A 25,343-nucleotide genomic window follows, 5' to 3' on the forward strand; every position below is an offset into this window, starting at 1 on the left:
CATCGTTGTTTTCACACGTCACACACAGGCCTCGCAGCAGGACTTTGATTTTGAAAATCGTGCGGCGGGCGGGGCGCCGTGGAAATAATCAAACAGTTCCTGCTACTTTTTGCGGTAGCGATTTAGTAAGTTCGCGTTCCAAACGCAACGTTTTAAGCTGCTGAAATGCTTGAAAATGAAAACAGTGAGAGTCATGAAGCAAAAGAGTATGTCGGACTTGCAGATTTTGTGGCTGAAGGAGATGAGCAGGTACATGTTGTGCACATAATGATCGCCTTTCACATGAAACACTGATTTCACTGCCACTGAGTGAGTGAGTGAGTGAGAGTGCATTTACTCATTAATCAGAGTATTTTATTTTGGGGGATAGGTGACTGACCAAATGATCTGTCATCAACATATGATTTGCCCTATATTTTTAGTCTTCTAAAGCCATACAGTAGCTTTAGGCAGATCGATTAAAAATTACAATTACATGTCTTCACAAGATACACGAAAAACAAATAAATAATGAATAAACAGAAGTGTATTTTATTTTCTTTCTTTCTTTTTTTTTTTCTTGAATCAACAGCTTAGTTTCTCAGTTGGTGATAAACTGAAGGTCCATGACATGAGTTCAGACGTGTGGTGGTGGGCTGAACTGCAGGGTCACTTTGGGTACGTCCCATCCAGCTTTTTGCATCAAACAGCTGAGGGAGAGGAAGATGCATGGCAAGATGACGAATACTTTGGCAACTATGGGACATTGGTAAGTACTGAAATGTTAAGCTAGTCGGTCTAAAACCTAACATCAATGAAAAAAGGTTTTGATCATTAAAATCAAAGGATTCCTGATTCAGAAGCAAAGTTTTGGTTGATATGTATTATCTGCATCCTGCTGTCAGAGGCTTCATCTGGAGATGCTATCAGATAAACCCCGCACAGAAACATACAGGCAGGTGATTCTGAGTAATAGTGCCGCCCTGAGGGGGAAGGTGGTCATGGACTTGGGTTGCGGGACAGGAGTTATCAGCCTCTTCTGTGCCCGTCTAGCACAACCTGCAACGGTGAGACAAACTAAATATTTGCTTTCAAATCATTGAACCTTATAATGGGTGTAAATTCATAGCAAAGGTCAATAGAAAGAGCTTTTTTTTATCATTGTCACTGTATTGACATTTGTATCTTTATGGCTGTTTATATTTAAATTATAACACAAATAGGCTCTAATGTCTGTCATATTGCTGTTAAAACACCTGAGTCCATGTTGTGTCATGTCTGTAGTAGAATCACATGATGTTTAGTGCACTTGTTTTTGTTCCTGTAGGTATATGCTGTGGAGGCCAGCTCAATGGCAAAACACACTGAGGAACTAGTGAGGCAGAATGGCTGTGAGGGAGTCGTGACAGTGTTTCAGGACAGAGCCGAGAATCTCACTCTGCCTGGCAAAGTGGATGTTCTAGTGTCAGAGTGGATGGGCAACTGCCTTCTGGTATGAATATGGCTGTTACGGCATATTTCAGTTCAGGTTTTACCAACAAAAATCAAATGCATATTACAGAACACAGATAGTAGGTCTGTTGAGTGGATAAATAATGTCACTTTTCTCTGGGAAATTATTTTCACTTTAACTGTAATATGACTTTGCATTCTTCTAAATAATGGGTTTTAGTAAAGGCAACCGGCCTTTCTCAGTGGCTGCTTCTATGCTCTGGAATAGTATTCCCCTCCATATGTGACCCTGGACCACAAAACCAGTCTTAAGTTGCTGGGGTATATTTGTAGCAAAAGCCAAAAATACATTGTATGGGTCAAAATTATATATATTTTTTATGCTAAAAATCATTAGGATATTAAGTAAAGATAATGTTCCATGAAGATATTTTGTAAATTTCCTACTGTAAATATATGAAAACTTAATTTGTGATTAGTAATATGCAGTGCTAAGAACTTCATTTGCACGAATTTTAAGCCGATTTTCTCAGTATTTAGATTTTTTTTTGCACCCTCGGGTTCCAGTTTTTCAAATAGTTGTATCTCGACCAAATATTGTCCTCCTAACAAACCATACATCAATGGTAAGCTTATTTATTCAGCTTTCATGTGATGTATAAATCTCAATTTTGAAAAATTGACACTTAAGACCATTTGTCTGTTTAAATCCTCTTTGAAGACCCATTTTTATTCATGTTTTAATTATTTTTTAGGGTGTAAAAAACATTTCTAGATTTTAAATTTGTTTTACATTTCTTGTACAGCACTTTGGTGTCAACGTCTGGTGTTTTTAACTGTGCTTTATAAATAATCTAAACAAAACTCTGTTTCTCAGTTCGAGTATATGGTGGAGTCAGTGTTGCTGGCACGTGATCGCTGGCTGAAGGAGGGTGGAATGATGTGGCCGTCCTCTGCCTGTCTGACTGTCGTTCCTTGCCAGGCCTTCTCTGACTACAGGCAAAAAATGGAGTTCTGGGAGAAACCGTATGGCCTAGACTTCAGCTACCTACAGTGAGGCCTTACATATTGATATACAACTCTTTCTGACCCAATTGTAGTGTGTAGTTAAGCAGCTTGCCATTGCATTAGGTGACAAAATATCAATCAAGTGGGTTTGAAATGTAGGGCTGGGTATCGAGATACTTTTTAGGCACCAACCGAATTGCCTTGATACCATCGAGTATCAAAAAATGTTTTGTCGTTCTGTACCAAATTTCGATACCTAATCTCATCGACGACAGTGACACAGTAAGCATGCTGCATGCTTAATGTGCCTAAATCAAGTGCTGGTGATTGGCTCTGGTGAGGCATCAAGGAAAAACACTCGTGGCTCACACTTGAGGCTGTAGTGTGTAAGCATCAGACCCCCATAGATGTAAGGCTACGTTTACACTAGTGCATTTTAGTTTTAAAATGAAAACGATTCTCGTCCATACTGGCGTTTCCTCTGTGTTTGAGAAAAGATCCCCATCCACACTACATACGACCGAAAACGCATATCATGTGACCATTCATGCACATTGTAGCATCATGCTACATAAGACAATTTAAAGATTTATACTTCGCTTTTACTCACTTTAAACCACCATTGAGTGTTTGCAATAACTTCTGATTGTGATCTAATATAGGGGTTTTGGCCATATAATGTTGTTGAAATATTTTTATTTGTAGCCTTTTATATCAAACTAATCGCTGCACCTGCTTAGCATTTCTCATGTAAACACCCTGTATTGTTATGAAAATATGCAGAATCTCATGAAAATCACATACAGATCATATACTGTCGTAATCTTTTGTTTATTAGCTCCATGTTTAATCTGTAGAAATGTTTTCCTGGGTTTCTTCTGTACAGAACTGAACACGGAAGTGACATGGACGTTCGTCATCGGAGACAGGGCGAGATATGAACGCGTAATATGATTGACATAATCAACCGTGAGCAATAAAACAAAACAAAACAAAACAACACAGCAATCAAATAATCCAAATCACAAAATCAAATCAAAATAAAATGAATTGAAAAGACTATTCTGTCTAAGCCGGGGGGGACCCCACCCCTCCACATTTTGTATGTCACCCTCATTTATCACACCTGATTCAACTCATCAGCTAGTCAGCAGAGACTGCAAGACCTGAATCTGGTGTGTCTGATAAGGGAGAAATACAAAATGTGCAGGGCTGGGGTCCTCCAGGACAGCTTTGAAAACCCCTGGTCGAAGCTATGCATTTTAAAACGAAAACACACTAGTGAATGGAGCCTGAAAGATGTGGAAAAGATCAAAAGTGTGGCTGCATTTCACCAATGCTTGTTTGTCTCCTGAAAAAGCAGACACGCTAATTTTTTTGAAGAACTCTTGAGTGACTTAAAGATCTTAAGTATGCAGCTGCGAGCGTCACATACTGACTTGAAACTCTTCATTTTGCACTTAAAACTATTTGCACTGAATTATTGTGTTGGTTATATTTTGTTCATTTGTGCAGTGGCTCAGGAGATTAGACTTTGAGTCTGTAAAAATGTCAAAAAACTGAAAAAAAAAATAAACCCTTTTTTTTTATGTAATAGTTAAAATGTAAAATGTTGTTCATAAAATTGGTATAGAAAAGTATCATTCAGGAACTTGTATCAAAGTCAAGGTATTGGTTTTAAAAAAGCTAAAATTTTGAACAAAACCCAGACCTATTGAAATTATATTTATAATGAAAGATAAAATTGTTGTTAGACTTTGTGATTGTCAAACATTAGGGGAACATTTATTTATGAATGTTTATATTCAATGTGATGAACTACAACTGTGTTTACTCCGATAGGACACCAACTTCACATATCCACTAGAAATCAACTTGGGACCATTTGGTTAAAAGTCTTTGCAGCAATTATTCAGAAGTTCTTAAACTACTGCGCAATAAATACATATTAATTAATTAACAATTACATTTTGTATTTAATAAAAGTATTTAAATCAGTTGTTGAATGAATAAATAATTAAATAAGAGTAATTAAAAACTGTATTGTGATTTGTCACAAAGTGACCAAATTCATAAGCTATGTATATCTCTGTTATGATAACTGCTAAAAATGACCATTTGTTAATGTTTCGCAGGTCACTTGCACAGAAGGAGTTTCTCTCCAAGCCTACATTTAGCCATCATCTCCTGCCTGAGGATTGTTTGTCCACACCAGCCGATGTTATTACTCTTGATATGGTCACAATACAGGTCTCAGACTTGGAGGTAAATGTTAGAACTTGGGTTAGGTGAAATAACCATTATTTAAAAGGAAGCACATGTAAATTATGTTTCTTTTCCTGACTTCTGCTCAGAGACTCAACGGAGGGTTTAGTTTCAATGTTGAGAAGTCAGGCATATTTCATGGCTTCACTGTCTGGTTCAGTGCACATTTTCAGAGTTTAGAAGAGGATGGACCATCACTGGAGTTGAACACCGGACCATTTTCAGAGTATGATGCATAAAAAAATAACCAAATAAACATAAATGATAGCATACTTCATATTCATTTCACAATTTCAGATGTGAATGCAAGTTCTACTTTTAAATTTACAGTTTACAGGACAATATGTATGTAAAACATTAATCTGAACCCTGAAATGTAAAACCTTAAAGCCTTCATTATTCCCAGGATCACTCACTGGAAACAGACTCTCTTTATGTTAGATGCACCAGTGACAGTTGAGGAAGGGGACATTATAGTAGGGTCCATATGTCTGCAGAGAAATCCAGTCTGGAGACGTCACTTGTCAATCACATTTTCATGGAACATAAATAGCACAGAAGATAAAAAGGTGAGTTTCTACATGTATCATTACTTGATCTCCTTTAAATCAATCATATTACTTGTTTTACTGTTGTTTTGATTCATTTTGGCAATTGCTTTTTTTATATTTTTTTTTATTTAACATTTACCTGTGGATTTTTACCTGGATATTACAAAATCTCAGATGTAATACCAGCATGAACGTTTAAAGCCCTCTTCATTCAAATTCTAATATTTTTGCAGGTCCAGACAAAGTGTTTTCCTATGTGGAGATGACCCATGACCCATTCATTAACATTTTCAGTAAATAGAACCTTTTCTTTCCCTTTGCAGTAACACAAACAGCAGTGCACAAAACATGACACTACCTTCACCTTATAAAATGGATTTTCAGGTTTCTTTTCTCTCAAAACTGACAAAAAAAGCTGTTTTTATCAAATACTTGCTCTAAAAATCTTTGAATCCAACAAATATTATTAACAATTCTAGAAAACATGGATTTTTTGCAGGTCTCAGTAATTTTATATTTGCCTGTGATTTTTTTTATATAATAATGAGTATGATTATGAATAACAACAATGGAGTAGGGCAGAGTCACATTGTTCTGTAATTGTTATATCAGTGGCAGTTCAGCATTTTATGGAGCAACAGTACACTAGTGTGTGCTCATGAATACTTGATCTCACTGAGTGCATGTGCCAGATGAATTGCAAATTAAGGGCTCATAAATGTGGTGCTGCAGCTTTGATTACAATGTTTATGATTAGCTGTCTTATGGTGCTTTTCTACTGCATGGAGGTACACAGGGTTTTCTACTGTGTACAGTACCTGGTACTTTATTCAGTACCACATTGGCTGAAGTTCCAAGCGAGCCATACCGTTACCAAAATGTGATGTGTAAACCCTGCTGATCACCTATAGAAAATAGACAATACCCACAACACTCAACATTAAAACATCAACACGAGACACTAGGGCTGCGTTCCACTCCACTTTTAGACATGCACTTGCAAACATCCATAAGCAATTCCCCTCGGGGGAACCCCCTCTGCCATTTTGAAGTGCGTTCCACTTAGTGAAGTGGACGAGGGAAGTTTATATGGACAAACCCTCGACCCCTCAATTTTGACCGAGGGAGCGAGTCTGCTTCATATGCACACTTCAGGCCGCTCTATAGACCACAATGCAACAATAATATCATCTCATATCACATCAAATTTAACCAAACACCAAACAAAACAACAATATAAAAAATAAATAAAATTTTTTTTTTATACAACAATAACAACCAGAGCATACCTGTTTACATATAGAATGCTGAACCAAACAAATTCGTAAGGGGGAAAATGTAAATAATAAACCAACTCCATAGCGTATTCTAAGGCTGATGATACATGGTCCAACTTTTTGAGCAATGTTGCTTGGGCACTTTCCCATTGAGAATGGGTAACAAATTTCTATCTGGATACTTTAGATCAGTCGTGGGCCCTGTCTCTCACCTGGTTGCTCATTGATGGTAACATTGCCCAAAGTTGCCCAACAACATTGCTCCTAAGTGATCAAGGACTTATGACCTACCAATACAAAACAATACAAAGGTAATTCAACAAGTGAATACCATAAAAAAAAAATTATAACAAAATATCCGAGTAAATGAGATGGAGGGAAGTTAGCGAATGAAGGGCATAAAAAATGGACTGGAACGCAGCCCAGGATGGAACACCAATTTTTTTTTTGACCGAACGCAACAGTTTCAAACCAGCACACCTTTTTTTAAACAACAAAATAATGGCTGTTTTGTGGTCTGTTGAGGAAGTACAGACGTTCCTCTCATTGATAACCAAGGAGGGGATCCAGTGAGATGAATACCATGCAGTGGAAAAGCGCCATTACTGATGTTATATAATGATACATTGCATGTATTTTGCCATTTGAGCAGTAGTGTTTTCCTTGTTCTCTGGCATTCATGCCAGATGTGAATCATGTGAATCATTTGTCACTAAGCAATTTTTCTGGTGCCTGTGAAAACAGATTTAAAAAAAAAAAAAGGAAACCTATCACAGTGGTGGGATCAAACATTATTTGGACTGGCAGATCAAAGTCATGAAATTGATCAAATTATCTTTATACCATATTCTTTTGGTGAGATAATTTTTTTTTTTTATCTTATTATACTAACTGTCAGAGATTGTACACTGGTTATTATACCTTTACTGTTGCATCTTTTGCAGTCTATTTTCTGTACGCACAATGTCTGCAGAATCAGAACTACTGCCTGTTCCATGTGGCCACTTTCAGCAGACAAAAGCTCCATAAAACAATTTTGAAATTTCCAAAATGGCATGATATAGTACCTTAATACCAGTGGTGGTCAGTAGCCTTTGAAATGAAAACAAACGATTTCAGACTTCATGTACATTTTAGCCTGTTTGTTAAGTGCAAAGACATATAACACAGTCAAATACACCTGTTTTTTATATTGTGTCGTTGCCTTTGCTTTGTCTTTACCCTCCATCTGGATGCAGTTTTAAAAGTTACATTATGCTTTTTTTGCTTCAGCACTCATCAATGTCAAAATGATTGAGGTGGCCAATCAAATCAAAGAAGACGTGGCTTTACCGTTCACAGAAACTGAGCGTGATCGCTGTAAAAGAAAAACAAAAGATTATCAGATCTGCAAGATGAAATAGAAAAAAATAAACATCGAACAGAAAGACAAATATTGACTTGATTCGACAAAGTTAGACAAGACAACAACTGCCACATGATGAGTAAATAGAAAAATGGCTAAAATCTGTCAAACAAAAGGTATAGCCTACTATGAGACAAGACCTAAAACAGGGGTCACCAACCTTTTTAAGCCTGAGATCCCTGACCTCGACAAGATCTACCTATTGAAGAATTGATAGGAAAAGACAGCCCAGATTGTACTTCCAATTTGAGGCCTTTTATTTAGTAATTAGTGATGCACAGATCATGATTCTTCATGGCCAATTCCTATTCTTTTTTCAAGTAAATTGGCCAATTCTGATACTTTTTTCTTTCTTTTTGAAGCATTTTTTAAAATTCTTTATTTGCTCTATAACAAGCAAACTGGCCTTAAATAAAAGTATCTAGCCATTTGAAATTAGAGGCAACCACTGAATTTTAATCACAATCCAAGCAAAGATACTACACACATTGCATGAGCAGTTGATTTTTATTTTAATTAGATTAAATAATTTTAATTATTAAATAATTTCTTGATTTAAAGCAAAAAACGTACAATCTGACTTTATCTTTGTGAAATTATTCTACATAAAACATCTCCATGAAATAAAAGCAGCAGATGGGCTGAATGCTGAATGCAAATTCACTCTCTGACATCAGGTGGCGATTACACAACAGCAGGGATACAACATTTCCTTGGTTAGCGTTGAAAACAAAGCAGTGCTGCGCTTATAAATACTACTTCACGCAGAAGAAAGAGAAGAAAATTCCATTGCCATTGAAACTTCTGAAGACAGTCAGTTCCCTTCAGTGATACATTCATATAACCCCTCGCCTCCAGGTCAATATTTTTTATTTTCATTCTATATTTCGAGCATCATGAACAGTGAGCTGCTTTGCCTGATACAGTAGCTATTTTCTCCTCTTTGTGTCCATCTTCAGCGTCTCTGGCCTCTGTTAAAGTCCTGTTTACAGACTCAGGCATGATGTATTTTTCTTTATCACTGACCCAGTAGCTCCCGAAAATAACAGAAAAAGAAGCATAAATAACAGAAAAAGAAGCATAAAAAAGAAGTATAAAGACTGCAGAAATGTAATATTAGATTAGATTCAACTTTATTGTCATTATGCAGAGTACAAGTACAGAGCTAATGAAATGCAGTTAACATCTAACCAGAAGTGCAAGAATATAGTGTTTTATATACATAAAAGTGCAGAGTAATTGAAGCTATGATATACAGAATGTACAGTGGGGTTGCTCTATACAGTATTGAGCAGAGTTTATACAGAAAATAAATAGGAATGCAGTGTAGGATTGTATGTACATTATGAACAGAGCAATGTAGGATTATATATACACATTATGAACAGCAGCAACATGAGAACAGTGGTAACAGTTGGATGAGTGTGCAAAAGTATTGTTAAAATGAATTCTATTCAAAATAACAGTAGTGCAATTATATTTTTATAGAATAGTTTACTGTGCTTTGTACAGTAACAACTTAGTTTACAGTGCGATAGCTAGAACAGTGTGCAGTCTGTGCAAAATATGAGTGCAAATACATGTATGTAAGGTACTTTGACCAGTGCAGTAATAAAGCAGGTGCCGGTTAGATTGATGGTGTGGCGTTCAGAAGGGTCACGGCCTCGGGGAAGAAGCTCTTCCTGAGCCTGCTAGTCCGAGAGCGTAGGCTCCTGTAAACGTCTGCCGGATGGAAGGAGAGTGAAAAGTCCATGATTAGGGTGAGAAGCATCCTAGATGATGTTTCTTGCTCTGCCCAGACAGCGCTTGTGATAGATGTTCTCAGTGGAAGTTAACTGGGTGCCGGTGATCCGTTGAGCAGTTTTCACCACTCGCTGGAGTGCTTTGCGGTCAGATGCGGAGCAATTGCTGTACCATACTGAGATGCAGTTTGTGAGTATGCTCTCAATGGTACAGCGGTAGACTTCCACAAGGATCCTGGGATTCAGGTGAATTTTCCTTAAGGCTTCGTTAGAAGTAAAGGCGCTGCTATGGGACCAGGGTGGAGGTGTTATGGGACCAGGTGAGGTCATCAGAGATGCGGATGCCAAGGAACTTGAAACTCGACACACGCTCCACTACAGCTCCGTTGATGTAGATGGGTGTGTGTGCATGACTCCTAGTCCGCCTGTAGTCCACAATGATCTCCTTTGTCTTCTGGGTGTTTAGTTCTAGATTGCTGGTGGCACACCACACAGCCAGGTGCTGCACCGCATCCCTGTAGGCTGACTCATCATCATCTTTGATCAGACCTACCACCGTGGTGTCATCTGCAAATTTGATTATGGTGTTGGAGACATAAACAGGAACGCAGTCATAGGTGAATAGGGAGTACAGGAGAGGGCTCAGTACGCAGCCCTGTGGAATGCCGGTGTTCAGGGTGATGATGGAGGAGGAGAGGTTATCTAATTTAACAGAATGAGGTCTGTTAGTCAAAAAGTCTAGAATCCAATTGCAGATGGATGTGCTGATTCCAAGCTGGCTGAGCTTGGAGATCAGCTTGGGAGGGATTACAGTATTAAATACAGAACTGAAATCAATGAACAGCATTCTCACATGTGTGTTTTGACCATCCAGGTGGGTGAGGGCAGAATGAAGTGCCGTTGAGAAGGCGTCCTCTGTTGATCTATTGCGGTGATAGGCAAATTGAAATGGGTCTAGTGTAGCAGGGAGACAGGATTTTATGTGGGATGCAACCAGCCTTGAACTTATTTTTATATATTCTTGAACTTATTTTTCTGTTGTTTTTGGTTGCTACTGGGTCAGTGATGAAGATCTACCAATCGAGATTGATGGGTTGGCGACCGCTGACCTAAAACCGAGAAACTCATATATCCTGGAGAATATGAAAACAAAAGACAAAGGATATAACCTTGTACCAGACACTTACTTAACAAACTTCAAGAAAACATTACATGGGCCAGGATGAAGATCAATCAATCTAAATCCAGGAGCATTTCCATCGTCGCAATAAAACTGGTTGACCAAAGGTTCTGTATTAATGATGAACCAATTCCAACTATTCTAAAAAAGCCCATTAAAAGTCTGGGAAGACACTACGATAGAAGCCTCAAGGATTGTGAACAGGTACAGCAACGCAATCAGGAAGTTAAGAGGAGCCTAGAGACCATCGATCAGTCCATGCTTCCAGGCAAATTAAAACTCTGGTTCTTACAGTTTGGCCTATTGCCCCAACTGATGTGGCCTCTTACTGTTGCTGATACGCCTCTCAGAAAAGTTAAGAAGATGGAAAGGAAGATCAGCTACTATGTGAGGAAATGGCTACGGGTACCACAATGTCTAAATAGCATCAGCCTGTATGGACAAGGCATCCTTGACCTGCCTCTCTCAAGATTGGTGGAAGAGTTTAAATGCACTAAAGCAAGGCAAGTGATGACACTTTCAGAATCCCGAGATCTTTTAATATAGGATATTAGACCACCCCTGACAGTGGGACAAAAATGGACACCAGGCTATGCAGTACAACTAGCAAAATCAGCACTTAATCATGCTGACATTGTGGGTCATGTCTAACGTGGGAGAGGGGGCCTGGGCCTATCTCCGGGAAGACCCTTATGGAACAAGACAACACCATCAGAATGGCAGAAACTAGTGGTCCAAGAAATCTGTCATCTGGTGGAAGCGGCAGGACATGCCAAGGCTTTTGGACAAACACAACAGGTTCAGTGGACCAACTGGGAGGGCATAGAAAAAAGGAAGATCAGCTGGAAATATCTCTGGGAAATTGAGGCAGGAATGATCAGTTTTCTCCTCAGAGCTACATATGATGTTCTTCCGTCACCAAAATAACTCCAGCAGTGGTTAGGAGAAGATCCATCATGTCCTCTTTGCTCATCCCAGCCACCCTCAGACACATCCTCACCATCTGCAAAGTGAGCCTTTCCCAAGGCAGATATACATGGAGGCACAACCAAGTGCTGAAATGTCTGGCTGCAGCAATTGAACTCAAAAGAACATCTACCAACTCCACACCTCTCATAATATCAACTGAAGAGATGTTGTTCATCCGGGAACAGGGGTGGAGATGGGCCACTTCACTGGTGAAGATTGGACAGTTGGAGGGAGCCAGAGACTGGAAGATGCTGGTTGATGTAGGCCAGCGACTCACAGTCCCAGCCGAGATTGTGACCATTACTCAAAGACCAGATCTAGTACTCTGGTCTGACGCCCTGAAGTCTGTCTATTTCATCGAGATAACAGTATTCTGGGAAGACGCTACAGAGGAGGCAAGTGAGAGGAAGAGATTACAGTATGCGGAAATGGTAGATGATGCTCAACAGCATGGCTGGAAAGTGTCCGTCCACCCTCTGGAGAATGGCTGCAGGAGCTTTAAAGCAACATCCACCGTCAAGTTGCTTAAGGAGCTGGGAATTCTTGGCCAGACCCTTCGCCAGACTATCAAACAAGTATCAGACTTGGGCAGAATGCTGCAGCCGGTGGCTCTGGTTGAGAAGGAATTTGGTAGGATCCATGATGCCAATATCTGATCAAGATGCCCAGGATCTCTGGCAGAAAAATAGGCCCACAACATTAAAGATCCAGCAATATATTTAACTTTGGGCATGGGGTACTTTTTATCCATGTTTGCACCAAACCCTGGTTTGCTGCCAAAAAGCTTATTTATTTATTTTTTATTTTTATTTTTTATTTTTATTTTTTCATCTTTCATCTGACCATAGAAGCCAGTCCTGTTCAAAGTTCCAATTATGTCTGACAAATGAATATCCTGGAGTTTGTTTTTGGATGAGTGAAGAGGATTTTTCTTGAAACCTTCCCGAACAACATGTGATGAAGGTTTTTTTTTTTTTTTAAGCTTTCTAATCCCCAGACTCAACTAATCTCTGCAGACTCTGGATAGTCTTTGGCCACTCGAACTCTCCTCCTCACCCTGCATTAGGACGATATAGACACATATCCTCTTCCATGCATATTTGTAACATCTTTAGTTGATAGTAACTTCTTAATCATTGCCCTGATGGTGGAAATGGGGTTTTTAAATGCTTTAGCTATTTTCTTGTAGCCACTTTCTATTTTGTGAAGCTCAACAATCTTGTTCTGCACATCAAATATATTATTTGGTTTCACTATTTTTGATAGATGAGTAAGGGAATTTGGCCTTTGTGTCCTTCTATTTATTATCCTGTGGAACAGGAGGTCATGGCTGGAGAATTTCATTCTCTTAGTCACCCTGGTGTGCTAAAAAAAAATGTAAATATGAATAGGAATATACTTAAGAGATATTTTACTGATAAGAATTTCAAGGGGTGCCAATTAATTGTGGCCAACATGCATTGGAGAAAAACATTTATTTTATAATGTGAGTTTCCCCCAATTTCAATTGTTTTACTTCAATTATAGGTTAGAATTTTGTGAATTTTTTTAATGAAAGATCAAAATGGTAAACTATGCAGATTTATTTTCACAGCTACCTTTGCTCATATTTTCTAAGGGTGCCAATATAAGTGGTTGGCACTGTAGTTCAAAGATTTATACACTCAAATGCTGCTCATATAGATCAATACCAGACCTAAATGTACTTTACACAAAAAGGCAGACACAGGATAATATAAGGAGAGCATTACAAGTTATGAACCATATTACAACAGAAAAGTGCAATGCAGTATTGTGTATTTAGTGCAGTGTTGGTGAACCCAGATTCGTCATTAACCCTTTACTGTTGCATCTTCCATCTCATCAGATTTCAACGTCTATTTTCTGTACATGCAGAATAATGACTGTCTGTCCCATATGGGCATTGAATTTATAGACCTTAATCAGGGTAGTGCCATATTTAATTTTTGACCGTAATGAATATAAGGCTGTGAGGGATAGAAATAAAATGTGTTCAGTATATTGTACTGTAGTTTAACATCAAACCAGTTGTTCAGCTAGCAAAAGATCTTTTCAAAAACAATTTCAGTAGACAAAGGTCCATAAAACAAATTTGAAATTTGTGAGTTAGTTTCCAAAATTACATGATGTAGTACCTTTATATTAGTGGTGTTTTGAAATGAGACTTTTGTTTAATGACAATTTTGTTAAAATTATATATATAATATATATATATAGTATATATATATATATATATATATATCCAAACTATCTATAATAATATAATATATATATATATCAGTCATCATATATATCTATATATATATATATATATATATATATATAATATATATAATGTATATTTTAGCCTGTTTGGTGATGTTCAACTGTTGTTCATGATAGTCAACTTATTTTCAGATCATCAGTCATCAAAACAGCAGGTTTCTAACACAAATTCCTGCATTTGCCAGATGTCAGTTAAAAGACATAAGATATACACCTGCTTTTTATGTTGTGTTGTTGCCTTTGCTTTGTCTTTCCCCTCCATCTGGATGCAGTTTTAAAAGTCACATTATGCTCTTTTGCCTCAGCACTCATCAATGTCAAAATGATTTAGGTGGCCAATCAAATCAAAGAAGGTGGGGCTTTACTGTACAGCTTTACTGTTCACAGAAACTGAGCAAGATAACTGTAAATAAAGAAAAACAAAAGATTATCAGATCTACAAGCAGAAATAGAAAAAATAAACTTAGAACAGAAAGACAGACCAATATTGACTTGATTCAACAAAGTTAGACAAGACAACTGCCACATGATGAGAAAAAAGAAAAATGGCTCCAATTCCTCAAAAAAAAGTAGCACAATAAGACAAAACACAAAAAATAGAAAAACAAAAATACCCTAGAAAATAAAAAAAAAACAAAATATAAAAAAACAGAACCAAAAATTAATCAACCACAATGAAAAGACATTGTAAAATAGTTCAAAGACTTATACTCTCAAACAGTCAGGGTACTCCAACTCTGGAGAGATTTCTAGACTCTATGCACCTGCCATCAACAGAAGAACAACAGAACAAAGCACTGGCGCTTGAGATTACTACAGAAGAGCTAAATAGTTTATTTAGCTACCAAAGAAAAGGCAGAGGACACAGATGGCCATCCATAAAAAAATCTTTAGACCCCAAATAACACCTGCAGTATGTGGCTTAATTACTTTAACCATGCATATAATGTCAACAGGTGAAGCCCCACAATCATGGAGAGAGGCAGAGGCAGCAAGATGAATCTTTATGATATTACACAGGGTTAAGAGTTTAGCGAAGAGTAAATTGATACAGGATAAATTGATTCCTCTGCAGCTGTAAGTCATTGACATTATACTAAAAACCCCACCATTAGACTATTTACAAACTCAAGTCTACTACTCTGTATGATCTTACAATTACCCATTAACCCTCTCAAAAATGTAGCATTTCGTTTTGTTTGTTTAAGTGTTCAGTTGTTCAGTAAGACCCATTATAAAGTTACAAACAATATACAAGAAATATTTTTTATTGTCAAATAATCATAGAATAAAATGTTTGATAATGAAAAAATTATTGTATATTTATTTTTTACTTTTACTATGATTCATTTAATGTGCCAATACTTTCATGTCTTTAATTTTAGAATATAGATCAATTAGTTACTTATTCAAAAATGGATTTCATTGTTCTGAAAAAAACTTTTTGTAAGAGCAACGATTGTAAGAGCAACAATAATAAGGGTATTGTAAGGGTTTTCTTAACTTAAAGGGGTTTGTTGCAAATGAATGTTGAAAACACTTAATCCACAATTACATATTTATACATCCTCTTGGCATTATATAACATAATATCAAACCAAGTGGCATTCATTTTAAAGAAAAACCACAACCATGCTTTTCATTCAAAACTTTCATTCAAAAATTACCTTTGTTAGATTTCATAATATGAAATGATAGACCTTTTTTTTTTTTTTTTTGTACATTTTCTGGTAGTCCAACTTTGTGGAACATGTTTATTGTTGATACAGTAAACTATACCTGGTTAGGACACCTGTGAATTTCTAACTTCAAGTCTAACGAAAGTCTAATTTAAAAAAAAACTTTCAATGAAAAATTACATTGAGACCAGCTGGTTAAAAGTTATGTAAAGGGTGGCTCAGAAAAAGGTTAGTTTTGATTATTTATTTATTTATTTATTTATCAGATGCTACTTGATTTTACATTCGGGCACGTATGAGCTTGACATCAGTGTCCAAAAGTGTCAAATTCCAGATGCTTTTTGGGTCCACTATATATTTTCTTTTTGTATTTTGATGTTTGCATATTTAGGTTTTATACTTGTTTTTATAGTTTTTTTTTATATTAATCTTGTTTTTATAGTTTTGTATGCTTCATTACAATGTAATTTATATATACAGATCAAAATTAAGAATCATAATTCAGAATCATAGATTAAAATATTGTTATGCTATCTGTTTATAGAATTGGTCCAATCAACTTCCTTGTAAAGAGAAACTTACAGCCATTGAGTCTAAGAATATTACAAAATGTCAGTCTGAATCACTGGTACGTTATGAACCATCCAGTAATATAAATTTTAATACTAAATTAACTGATATTTATGGTAATTCAATTGTCATTTTATAACCAAGCCTTCTGTTGTATATAGTTGTTTGTACCCAAATGATCGTTGTCTTCACACCAACACAATAAATATAAATAAATAAAATTATAGACCTGGGTTAGTTGTTAGACTATTTTATTCCTTTGCATATTTGTCAAGGTGTCAAGGTTCTTTTTGAAATGCACACATTTGTAGAACTGGCTTTTTGAATCAAATATTTATGGAAATAAAGCCCTTATGAGATTTTCCCTTGTGACAACTTTTTCCCTTGTGACTACTATACTTTTTGTCTATATGTAATCGGCTTGGCTTTTCTCTTTATCTTACCAGTAGTTATCTTGTTGATTTCAATAATCCGCTAGTGTTGTTTAACACCCTACTACAAGTCACTATTTGAAGATGTAGATGAAGAGGAGACAATAACTGCTGTGGAGGTAAAAATCCGAGAGAACATAAAGAACAATGCTAAAGAAACACTTAAGAATTTTTTTAATGAATGCAGATTTGATAATGAGGGCTGGAAGAACTTGTCTGATCAACTGACCAACTTCATTTTTGAGTATAACCCTACATCACTGCATGACCCACCTGAGGACACTTCTCGACTCCTTGTGGACATGTCTTGATCTGACCATTCTCAACACTTCTAGACTCCTCCCTCCACCACCTCTGCACACTCCTTTTCACAGATTCACTTATTTAACCACCTAAGATCCAATAAGTACACAAAATTTAGAGCTTTTAATTGATACAAATATATTCTTGATTAATAGTATAATTTTGTAGATAATACTCAGAGCGCTTTTTTAATTTCTCTTACTTATACACAAACACACACAAACAGATTCTGTATTATTTGAATATTATATACTTTGCATCAAAAATAGATAATGCTTTTGCATCCAGGTATCATATCTGCATTTATAGTCCCTGTTATATTAATTGTAAAGATGATACTCTCAGAAAAAAATAAGTACAAATGTTGTCATAAAAGGTATACCTTTACCATATTTACCCCTTAAAGGTACATATTAGTACCTAAAGTGTACATATTAGTGCCATTTGAAAGGGTACAGCCCCAGTGACAGCTTTTGTTCCTTTTTTTTTCTTATAGTTTAATGAAAAAATTGATTCATTGTAGAGGTCAGAAAGTGCATTTAATGTATACTGCAAAAATGATCAATTTAATGTTATTTAATGGCAGTGATTCCTAACAAATGTGTCTGTTCCTGCTTTAATGTACCTTTCTTCACTCTTTCCTTTTTTTCTGATAGTGTAATGACAAAATGTATTCATTTTAGTAGCAAAAAAAAGTGCATTTAATGTATACTGCAAAAATATGTGGTTACATCCCACTTCCTTTTTTTTATTTTTAGATCAATTTAATGTTGTTATTTAATGGCAATGATTCCTCCTAACAAATGTATCTGTTCGTGCTGTACCTTCTTTACTGTTTATTGAATTGTATGTGAATTGGCATTATTTAAAAGAGAAGAGAAGAGAAGAGAAGAGAAGAGAAGAGAAGAGAAGAGAAGAGAAGAGAAGAGAAAAGAAAAGGGACTTGCCGAGAAGAGAAGAGAAGAGAAGAGAAGAGAAGAGAAGAGAAGAGAAGAGAAGAGAAGAGAAGAGAAAAGAAAAGGGACTTGCCTTAAAGAGACTTTGGGCCAGTCCAGTTTTGAGTGAAATCTCTCCCCATCAGACCATTTCTTCAGGAGACAAGAAAACTGAAAGTGAGTGCTAATAAATAGAACAAAAAGTCAATCTCCTTCTCACAGCAGGGGACAAAAAAAGAAAACAACCACATCAACCAAAAAAACTGTAGTAATAATTACTACAACAATATTATTCTACAACATAAAAAACCAATAAAAAATATTTGAACTTAATGTTTTTGCTTTGCATTAGTTATTCACTAAGATGTATGGGAAGAGCAATCCTTTAATAAATAAATTATTATGCATTTCTCAATGTAATACAGTGAATTACATTATACTTTGCACAGAAGTCTGTAACAGCTCCAGATGTCATGCTTGGAGATCTACTATGGAATGATGAAGAAAAGTATAAAAACACACCCTAAAAAAATTCAGGAGTATTCTTGCACAAAAACACAACAAAAAAAAAAATTCAAAACTACACAAAAAAAATTAAATCAAAGTTATAGTTCTTGTTTTGCATATGTTGTGTGTTCTATCTTTAAAGTGTGAGGTCTGTTGGTCCGTGGTGCACCAAGATGAAGAAAAGGAAATGTAAAGTAGATGTGGCTGGTTAAATACACACACTTACCTGTCCAAATACATTAATATCTGCAATGAATAAAAGTGGGAACTGTAGAAACCACATCTAACATATCCACTATGACAATCAGGCTTTGCACAGGGGTCATGGGTCATTTGGGAAGCACTAGTCTTGACCATTTGACAAAAACATCATATAAGGTGGAGAACTCCTCAAAATTACATCTACATATTTGTTAAAAAGTCTATTTTTTAAGTTGTTCTTTTGTTCATGTTTACTATTGAAACATGTTACATTTAACTGCATGACCATATGGCCTCTTTTTTCTGGACAGATCCTGGCTGGGATTCCTATATTGCCAAAAAAATGTCTTATTTAAGTTCCCTCCTTAGTTCCTTTTGTTGTTGGTTATTGATGAATGTTATTCTGTGTGTTGGACCATCATCATCTTGCGGATTACCATTAAAAGGATTTGTTTATATGATCTTCATCATCTGAGCAGCAGAGGTGTGACAACTGTAGGTTATTCCTGCTTCCCAAGTGCTGTTTGAGGCAAGTGTCTTAAATGTGGTGTAAAATGTTGTCAAACCAAGTTGGCAAGCCGAGTTGCTAAAAGAATAATGAGGCAGCAGCATTTTTCTCACTGCTTAGAACATTAAGAAAGTTAAAACATCTGTCATAGTAAGGGCATTCACTAATTTGTGGTGAGAACAGATATCTAGGCAAAACAGTGATAACTAAGGATGGGACTGAGCCTTGGAAAGTCAAGATATGTCATATAACTCAATCATGGAGTTGACTAAAAGACCTTCTTTATCTATTCTTTTGGTTAAATTCTTATTTTAAAAAAATATATAGTTTCATTTAAGGTATCATATTATCTGTTTCAATATAGATTTTTCAAACTGTACACTGGTCAATCAACGTTCAGTCCTTATTACTGGAGTGTTTTCCAATTTGGTAGCTGGCTCATCTTGTGGTTTAAATGCTATTTCAGGGCATTATATGTAGTGTGTTTGAGGAGATTTTGGTGTTGGGAGTTTTTTGTATTTATTTTGGCGCACATGTTGCCGATTTATTTAGTAAATATTGTGTGATATTAATTATTTTTTTCAGGCCCAGTAGTTTAATGAGTGGCACGGTAAGCAAATTAATTAAGTTTGTTTTTGTTTTAATTTGTTGCATTAATATTGCTTGGGTTTAAGAATTAAAGTTCGGTGAGATTTGGTGAAATTTTGTTAAAATACTATATTTGTATAGGAGATTGAATTCAAAATTGATTTTTTTCTGAACTTTGGATCTACAGTATATGAAGATTCGTATTATACCTGTTTTTTCTCCAATGTGGTTGACATTATTTTATTTAGATTTTTTGTTCCTGAATAAGATTCATTGCATTACATTTAATTGTTTGAATTCAGTTATTTTCTGATTTATTTGTCACTCATTTATTATTGTTGTAAGGTATTTAAAAGGTAACTGTTCCTGGGCCTGGAATTAAAATAGTTTTTGTGTGTGTGTGTGTGTGTGTGTGTGTGTGTGTGTGTGTGTGTGTGTGTGTGTGTGTGTGTGTGTGTGTGTGTGTGTGTCTGAATAAGTACTGAATTGAGATGTGATGTAATATGACTGGAATTGAGCTTGAATAGAAAAGTTTTAAATCAACTTTTGTTGTTCCTTGTCCTATTTGATTCTTATAATAGAACTGATTAAGTGCCATCCCTATATGAAGTGTCTTTCATGATGAATTTAATTAAATAATTGCGGTGATTTTTAACCCTGGCACCTGAAACCAACCTTTTAAGGCCAAACACCATCACAGTTTGAGTATATTAGATTAGAAATCTTTATTGTTCACACATGTGGAAATTCATCTTCGACCCTACAAAAACATAACACAAATACCTTTGACTTCACAGTCCAATACAACAGACACACAGAACATACAGTACAAGAACGTCTTTCCCCAAGGATTACAGACAAATTAGACATAAAATGAGTATATAGAAATTAGGCTAATGGTACTAAAACCATAAATAAAAAACTAAATACATTTACATTTAATCATTTAGCAGACGCTTTTATCCAAAGAGACTTACAAATGAGAACAGTAGAAACAATCAGATCAACAAGAGAACAACAACGGTATACAAGTGCTATGACAAGTCTCAGTTAGTCTAGTACAGAACACGTAGGCAGGGTTTTTTTTGTTTTTTTTTGAAAATGAATATGATAGACAAGAAAAAGAAAAGGTAAGTACTAGTATTAGTTGGTTAAGTGCAGGCGAAAAAGATGAGTCTTCAGATGTTTTTTGAAAATGAGTAAAGACTCAGCTGATCGAACTGAGATCGGGAGGTCATTCCACCAGCTGGGCGCAGTCCAGGAAAAAGTCTGTGAGAGTGATTTTGAACCTCTTTGGGATGGTACCACAAGGCGTCGTTCACTTGCAGAGCGCAAACTTCTGGAGGGCGCATAAGATTGAACTAATGAGCTTAGGTATGTTGGCGCCGTGCCAGTGGTCGTCTTGTAGGCAAGCATCAGTACCTTGAATTTAATGCGAGCGGCTACTGGTAGTCAGTGTAACCTGATGAGGAGAGGAGTAACATGAGCTGTTTTTGGCTCATTGAAGACAACCCTCACTGCTGCATTCTGGATCAGTTGTAGAGGCTTGATAGTAATGCAGGAAGGCCCACCAGGAAAGCATTACAATAGTCCAGTCTGGAGAGAACAAGAGGTTGGACAAAAAGTTGGGTGGCTAGCTCTGACAGGAATGGTCTAATCTTCCTAATGTTGTATAAGGCAAATCTGCAGGACCGGGTCGTTGTAGCAATATGAAGCTTAACTGATCATCCATCACAACTCCTAGGTTTCTGGCTGTCCTGGAAGGAGTTATGGTTGACGAACCCAGCTGTACAGAGAAGTTGTGCTGAAACGATGGGTTAGCTGGAACCACCAGCAGTTCAGTCTTAGTAAGGTTGAGCTGAAGGTGATGGTCATTCATCCCAGCTAGAAATGTCACTCAGACAGGCTGAAATGCGAGCAACTACCGTCGGGTCATCCGGTTGGAATGAGAAGTAGAGTTGAGTGTCATCAGCGTAGCAGTGATAGGAAAAGCCATGCTTCTGAATGACAGATCCTAATGACGTCATGTAGATGGAGAAGAGAAGTGGTCCAAGTACTGAGCCTTGAGGAAATCCCAGTAGCAAGTTTTTGTGACTTAGAAACTTCACCCCTCCAAGACACCATGAAGGATCTATCAGAAAGGTAGGAGTTAAGCCACTGGAGTGCAGTACCAGAGATGCCCATCTTTCTGAGGGTGGATAGGAGAATCTGGTGATTAACAGTGTCAAAAGCAGCAGACAGGTCGAGCAAAATGAGTACTGAGGATTTTGAAGCTGCTCTTGCCAGTCACAGGGCTTCAGTAACCGAGAGCAGGGCAGTCTCAGTTGAGTGGCCACTTTTGAAGCCAGATTGGTTGCCGTCCAGGAGGTTGTTCTGTACAAGAAACATAGAGAGCTGGTTGAACACAGCTCGTTCGAGTGTCTTTGCAATGAATGGAAGAAGGGAATACCGGTCTGTAGTTTTCTAGAAGTGCTGGATTTAGAGATGGTTTCTTCAGCACTGGGCTTACCAGAGCCTGCTTAAATGCTGAGGGAAATGTTCCAGAGTGAAGAGAGGAGTTGATAATGTGCGTAAGTGGAGGTATAACTGAAGAAGAAATCGCTTGAAGGAGGTGAGTGGGGATCGGATCAAGTGGGCAAGTAGTAGGATGACTGGACAGGATAAGTTTGGAAACGTCCATCTCTGAGAGTGGAGAGAAGGAGGAGAGAGAGTGCACATTAGTCGTTGTGAAGTTATTCTCAGTCTGCGGTGTGGAGAATTGGTCACTGATGGTTCTTGTCTTATTTGTGAAGAAAACTGTGCAAAGTCGTCAGCTGTAAGAGTCGATGGAGGAGGAGGAGGAGGAGGCGGATTAAGAAGAGAAGAGAAGGTTTTGAAGAGTGTCCGAGCGTCACAACAGTTGTCAATTTTGTCATGGTAGTATGATGTTTTAGCAGTGAAGACGTTTGCAGAGAAGGAGGAGAGGAGAGACTGATACACACTGAGGTCGGTAGAGTTTCTTGATTTATGCCATTTCCTCTCTGCATCCCTGAGTTTAGAGTGATGTTCACGGAGAACATCGGACAGCCAGGGGGCAGATGGGGTGGAGCGTGCCGGTCTAGACGATAGTGGGCAAAAGTTGTCCAAGCAAGAGGTAAGAGTGGAGCAAAAAGTGACCATAGCACTGTTCGTGTCCAGAGCTGAAAACTGCGAGAGTGAAGGAAGTGAGGATGAAACCACAGAGGATAGGCGAGATGGAGAGAGTGAGCGTAGATTCAGTCGAAAGGTGACCTGCGTAGGAGCATGTGCCACTTCAGGAGTAAGTGCTAGGTTAGCAGTAATGAGGAAGTGGTCAGAGGTGTGCAGTGGAGCAACTGAAGAGTTGTCCGCTGAGCAACAGCGCGTGTAGATGAGGTCCAGTTGGTTGCCCAATTTGTGAGTCGCTGTAGTAGACACTCGCTTGAGATCAAATGAGGCGAGCAGAGTGTTGAAGTCAGCAGCCTGGGGTTTATCTAGGTGGATGTTGAAGTCACCAAGCAGTACCAGAGGAGTACCATCTTCAGTATAGTTTGATAGCAGCATGTCCAACTCCTCCAAGAAGTTTCCCAATTGACCTGGGGGACGATAAATGACCACAAAGTGGACTTTAACAGGGTGGGTTACAGTAACAGCATGTGATTCAAATGAACCGTTACCTGTAGGTGGTGGTTGAAGCTCAAATTTCCAATCTTTCGATATAAGGAGACCAGTACCTCCACCCCTCCCAGTCGTACGAGGGGTGTGGGAACAAGTGAAATGAGTGGAGAGGGCTGCGGGAGTGGCATTGTCTTCAGGTTTGATCCAAGTCTCAGTCAGTGCCATGAGGCTGAGACCGGAATGAGTAGCAATAGAAGAAATTAAGTCTGCTTTGTTAACAGCAGACTGGCAGTTCCAGAGACCAACTGGAATAGAGAGCGTAGTAGTAGAGGTCAGAGGGACAGGCCTTAGATTTGTCAGGCAGGCCTTCCTTCGACGTACATAGCGTGCTCTCCGAGTGTTAGTAGTGATAGTAGAGATCTGAAAGCACATAGTGACTACAAGTGACCAAAATAAGTATTTGAGGACAAGCTGTACAAAAATTGAAGGGGAGAAAAGCAATACTCAAGTGCCCTTTTGGTGTCCTTGCTCGGTGGAGTCGCGCAGGTAGAGTCGATGGTCTTCACACGAGGAGGCTTCACACGAGGGCTGGCGCGGTGACACTTACCAATTATATATTTGCCTGATTACCTGTGATTGAAGTCAGCTGGTCACGCCTCCCTATTTAGCAGACCGAAACTGTCCAGTCCCGCGATAGGCAAGCGCAAAACCAGTCGCCACTTCACACGTATTTACCGTATAGATGGTCCAAAAATTACGACTTTATTCCACTTTTTCTTCTCTTCCGGGTCTGTTGTGAGCGCGTTCACAACACTGTAGTGACGCCGCTGACGTACGACGCTGCTGACGTGTTATCTTTGTTATTGGGCGCACCAGAAAACACGTCAACAGCACAGCAGTCCCACGTTCACGTCGTAGACAGCCGTGCTTCAAGTCGAACGCACCTATTGCTCCCACAAACGTCACGTTCATCAATGTTGCAGACGCAATCGAAGTCGATGTTTTCAGACATGAAGGTGTTTGCTAGTCTCAGTTAGCCGTGCTTAAACTGACGAAAACCGAGTCAGTACTGAGCTTGTCTGAATTTGTTATGCAATGTAAGACAAAAATAATGTTTTCAGACATGAAGGTGTTTGCTAGTTTCAGTGTGTTTGCTAGTTTCAGTCCGGCGCCGTTCGCATTTTCCCGTCCAGCGCCACGTCATTTAATTAGCAAATGCATTTGCGCCCATTTGTGCACCCATGGGCGTGCTGGTCTAAAAAAGAGGTGTGTTCAGGCGCATTGCTGGCGCATTGCTATTTTAAGGAGCTGAAAATAGACTGTGCCATAGACCAACTCAAACCTGGTCTAAAGTCTGGTGCAATGTTTTTTCTTTGTTATTTAAAGAGTGCGTTAGTATATACAGGTCCACAACACATGTACACACTGCTTATTAAACACACAGGGATGCACAGCAGCACACAAACATGCCAAATATTAAAAATGAAAGGATTGAAATGCATAAGAATTTTTTGCAGGCTAATTAAATATAAAAGTGCCTACATGTCATAATGGATAGTCATTGCATGCATCAGAATTAGGCTATCTATTTGCTCGCACACGAGCAGCTCCGTTTCATCTCGGAGACACGTTCTGTCTTTGCGCTTGCCAAATTCCGCCGTGTAAATAGCAAATCCATCATGGCACGAGCGCAACTGGCTCTTAAAGGGAATGGAAGATGAGACTCTGATTGGTTTATTGCACATTACGCCCAAAAAAACACCCATTACTCATTAAGAGAATAGGGACAACCGTTTAGACCATGCTCCCAGGCACGCCAACCGTTTTTCCGTCGTTAAAATAGCAAAAGTGGATTTGGACACGCCCTGAGTGCACCTGCGCCATGCGCTTTA

General features: G+C 37.9%; 1 protein-coding gene across 1 annotated transcript; it reads left to right on the forward strand.

Annotated features, from left to right (window-relative positions):
- Positions 1–14: 14 nt before the first annotated feature.
- Positions 15–6,154, forward strand: prmt2 (protein arginine methyltransferase 2). Its single transcript, XM_042763486.1, has 9 exons — positions 15–249; positions 572–748; positions 885–1,046; positions 1,307–1,471; positions 2,309–2,484; positions 4,575–4,704; positions 4,794–4,930; positions 5,111–5,273; positions 5,489–6,154. Exons 1-9 carry the CDS (start codon positions 166–168, stop codon positions 5,519–5,521), a joined length of 1,227 nt encoding a protein of 408 aa, XP_042619420.1. The 5' UTR covers positions 15–165; the 3' UTR covers positions 5,522–6,154.
- The last annotated feature ends 19,189 nt before the right edge of the window (positions 6,155–25,343 follow it).

The sequence above is a fragment of the Cyprinus carpio genome, chromosome A9 (assembly GCF_018340385.1).
Source record: "Cyprinus carpio isolate SPL01 chromosome A9, ASM1834038v1, whole genome shotgun sequence".
Classification (NCBI taxonomy): domain Eukaryota; kingdom Metazoa; phylum Chordata; class Actinopteri; order Cypriniformes; family Cyprinidae; genus Cyprinus; species Cyprinus carpio.

Coding starts and splice junctions, on each gene's coding strand:
- prmt2 (XM_042763486.1), top strand. CDS start 166: ATGCTTGAAAATGAAAACAGTGAGAGTCATGAAGCAAAAGAGTATGTC. Junction 749..884: donor TTGGCAACTATGGGACATTG/GTAAGTACTGAA, acceptor TCCTGCTGTCAG/AGGCTTCATCTGGAGATGCT. Junction 4,705..4,793: donor TACAGGTCTCAGACTTGGAG/GTAAATGTTAGA, acceptor ACTTCTGCTCAG/AGACTCAACGGAGGGTTTAG.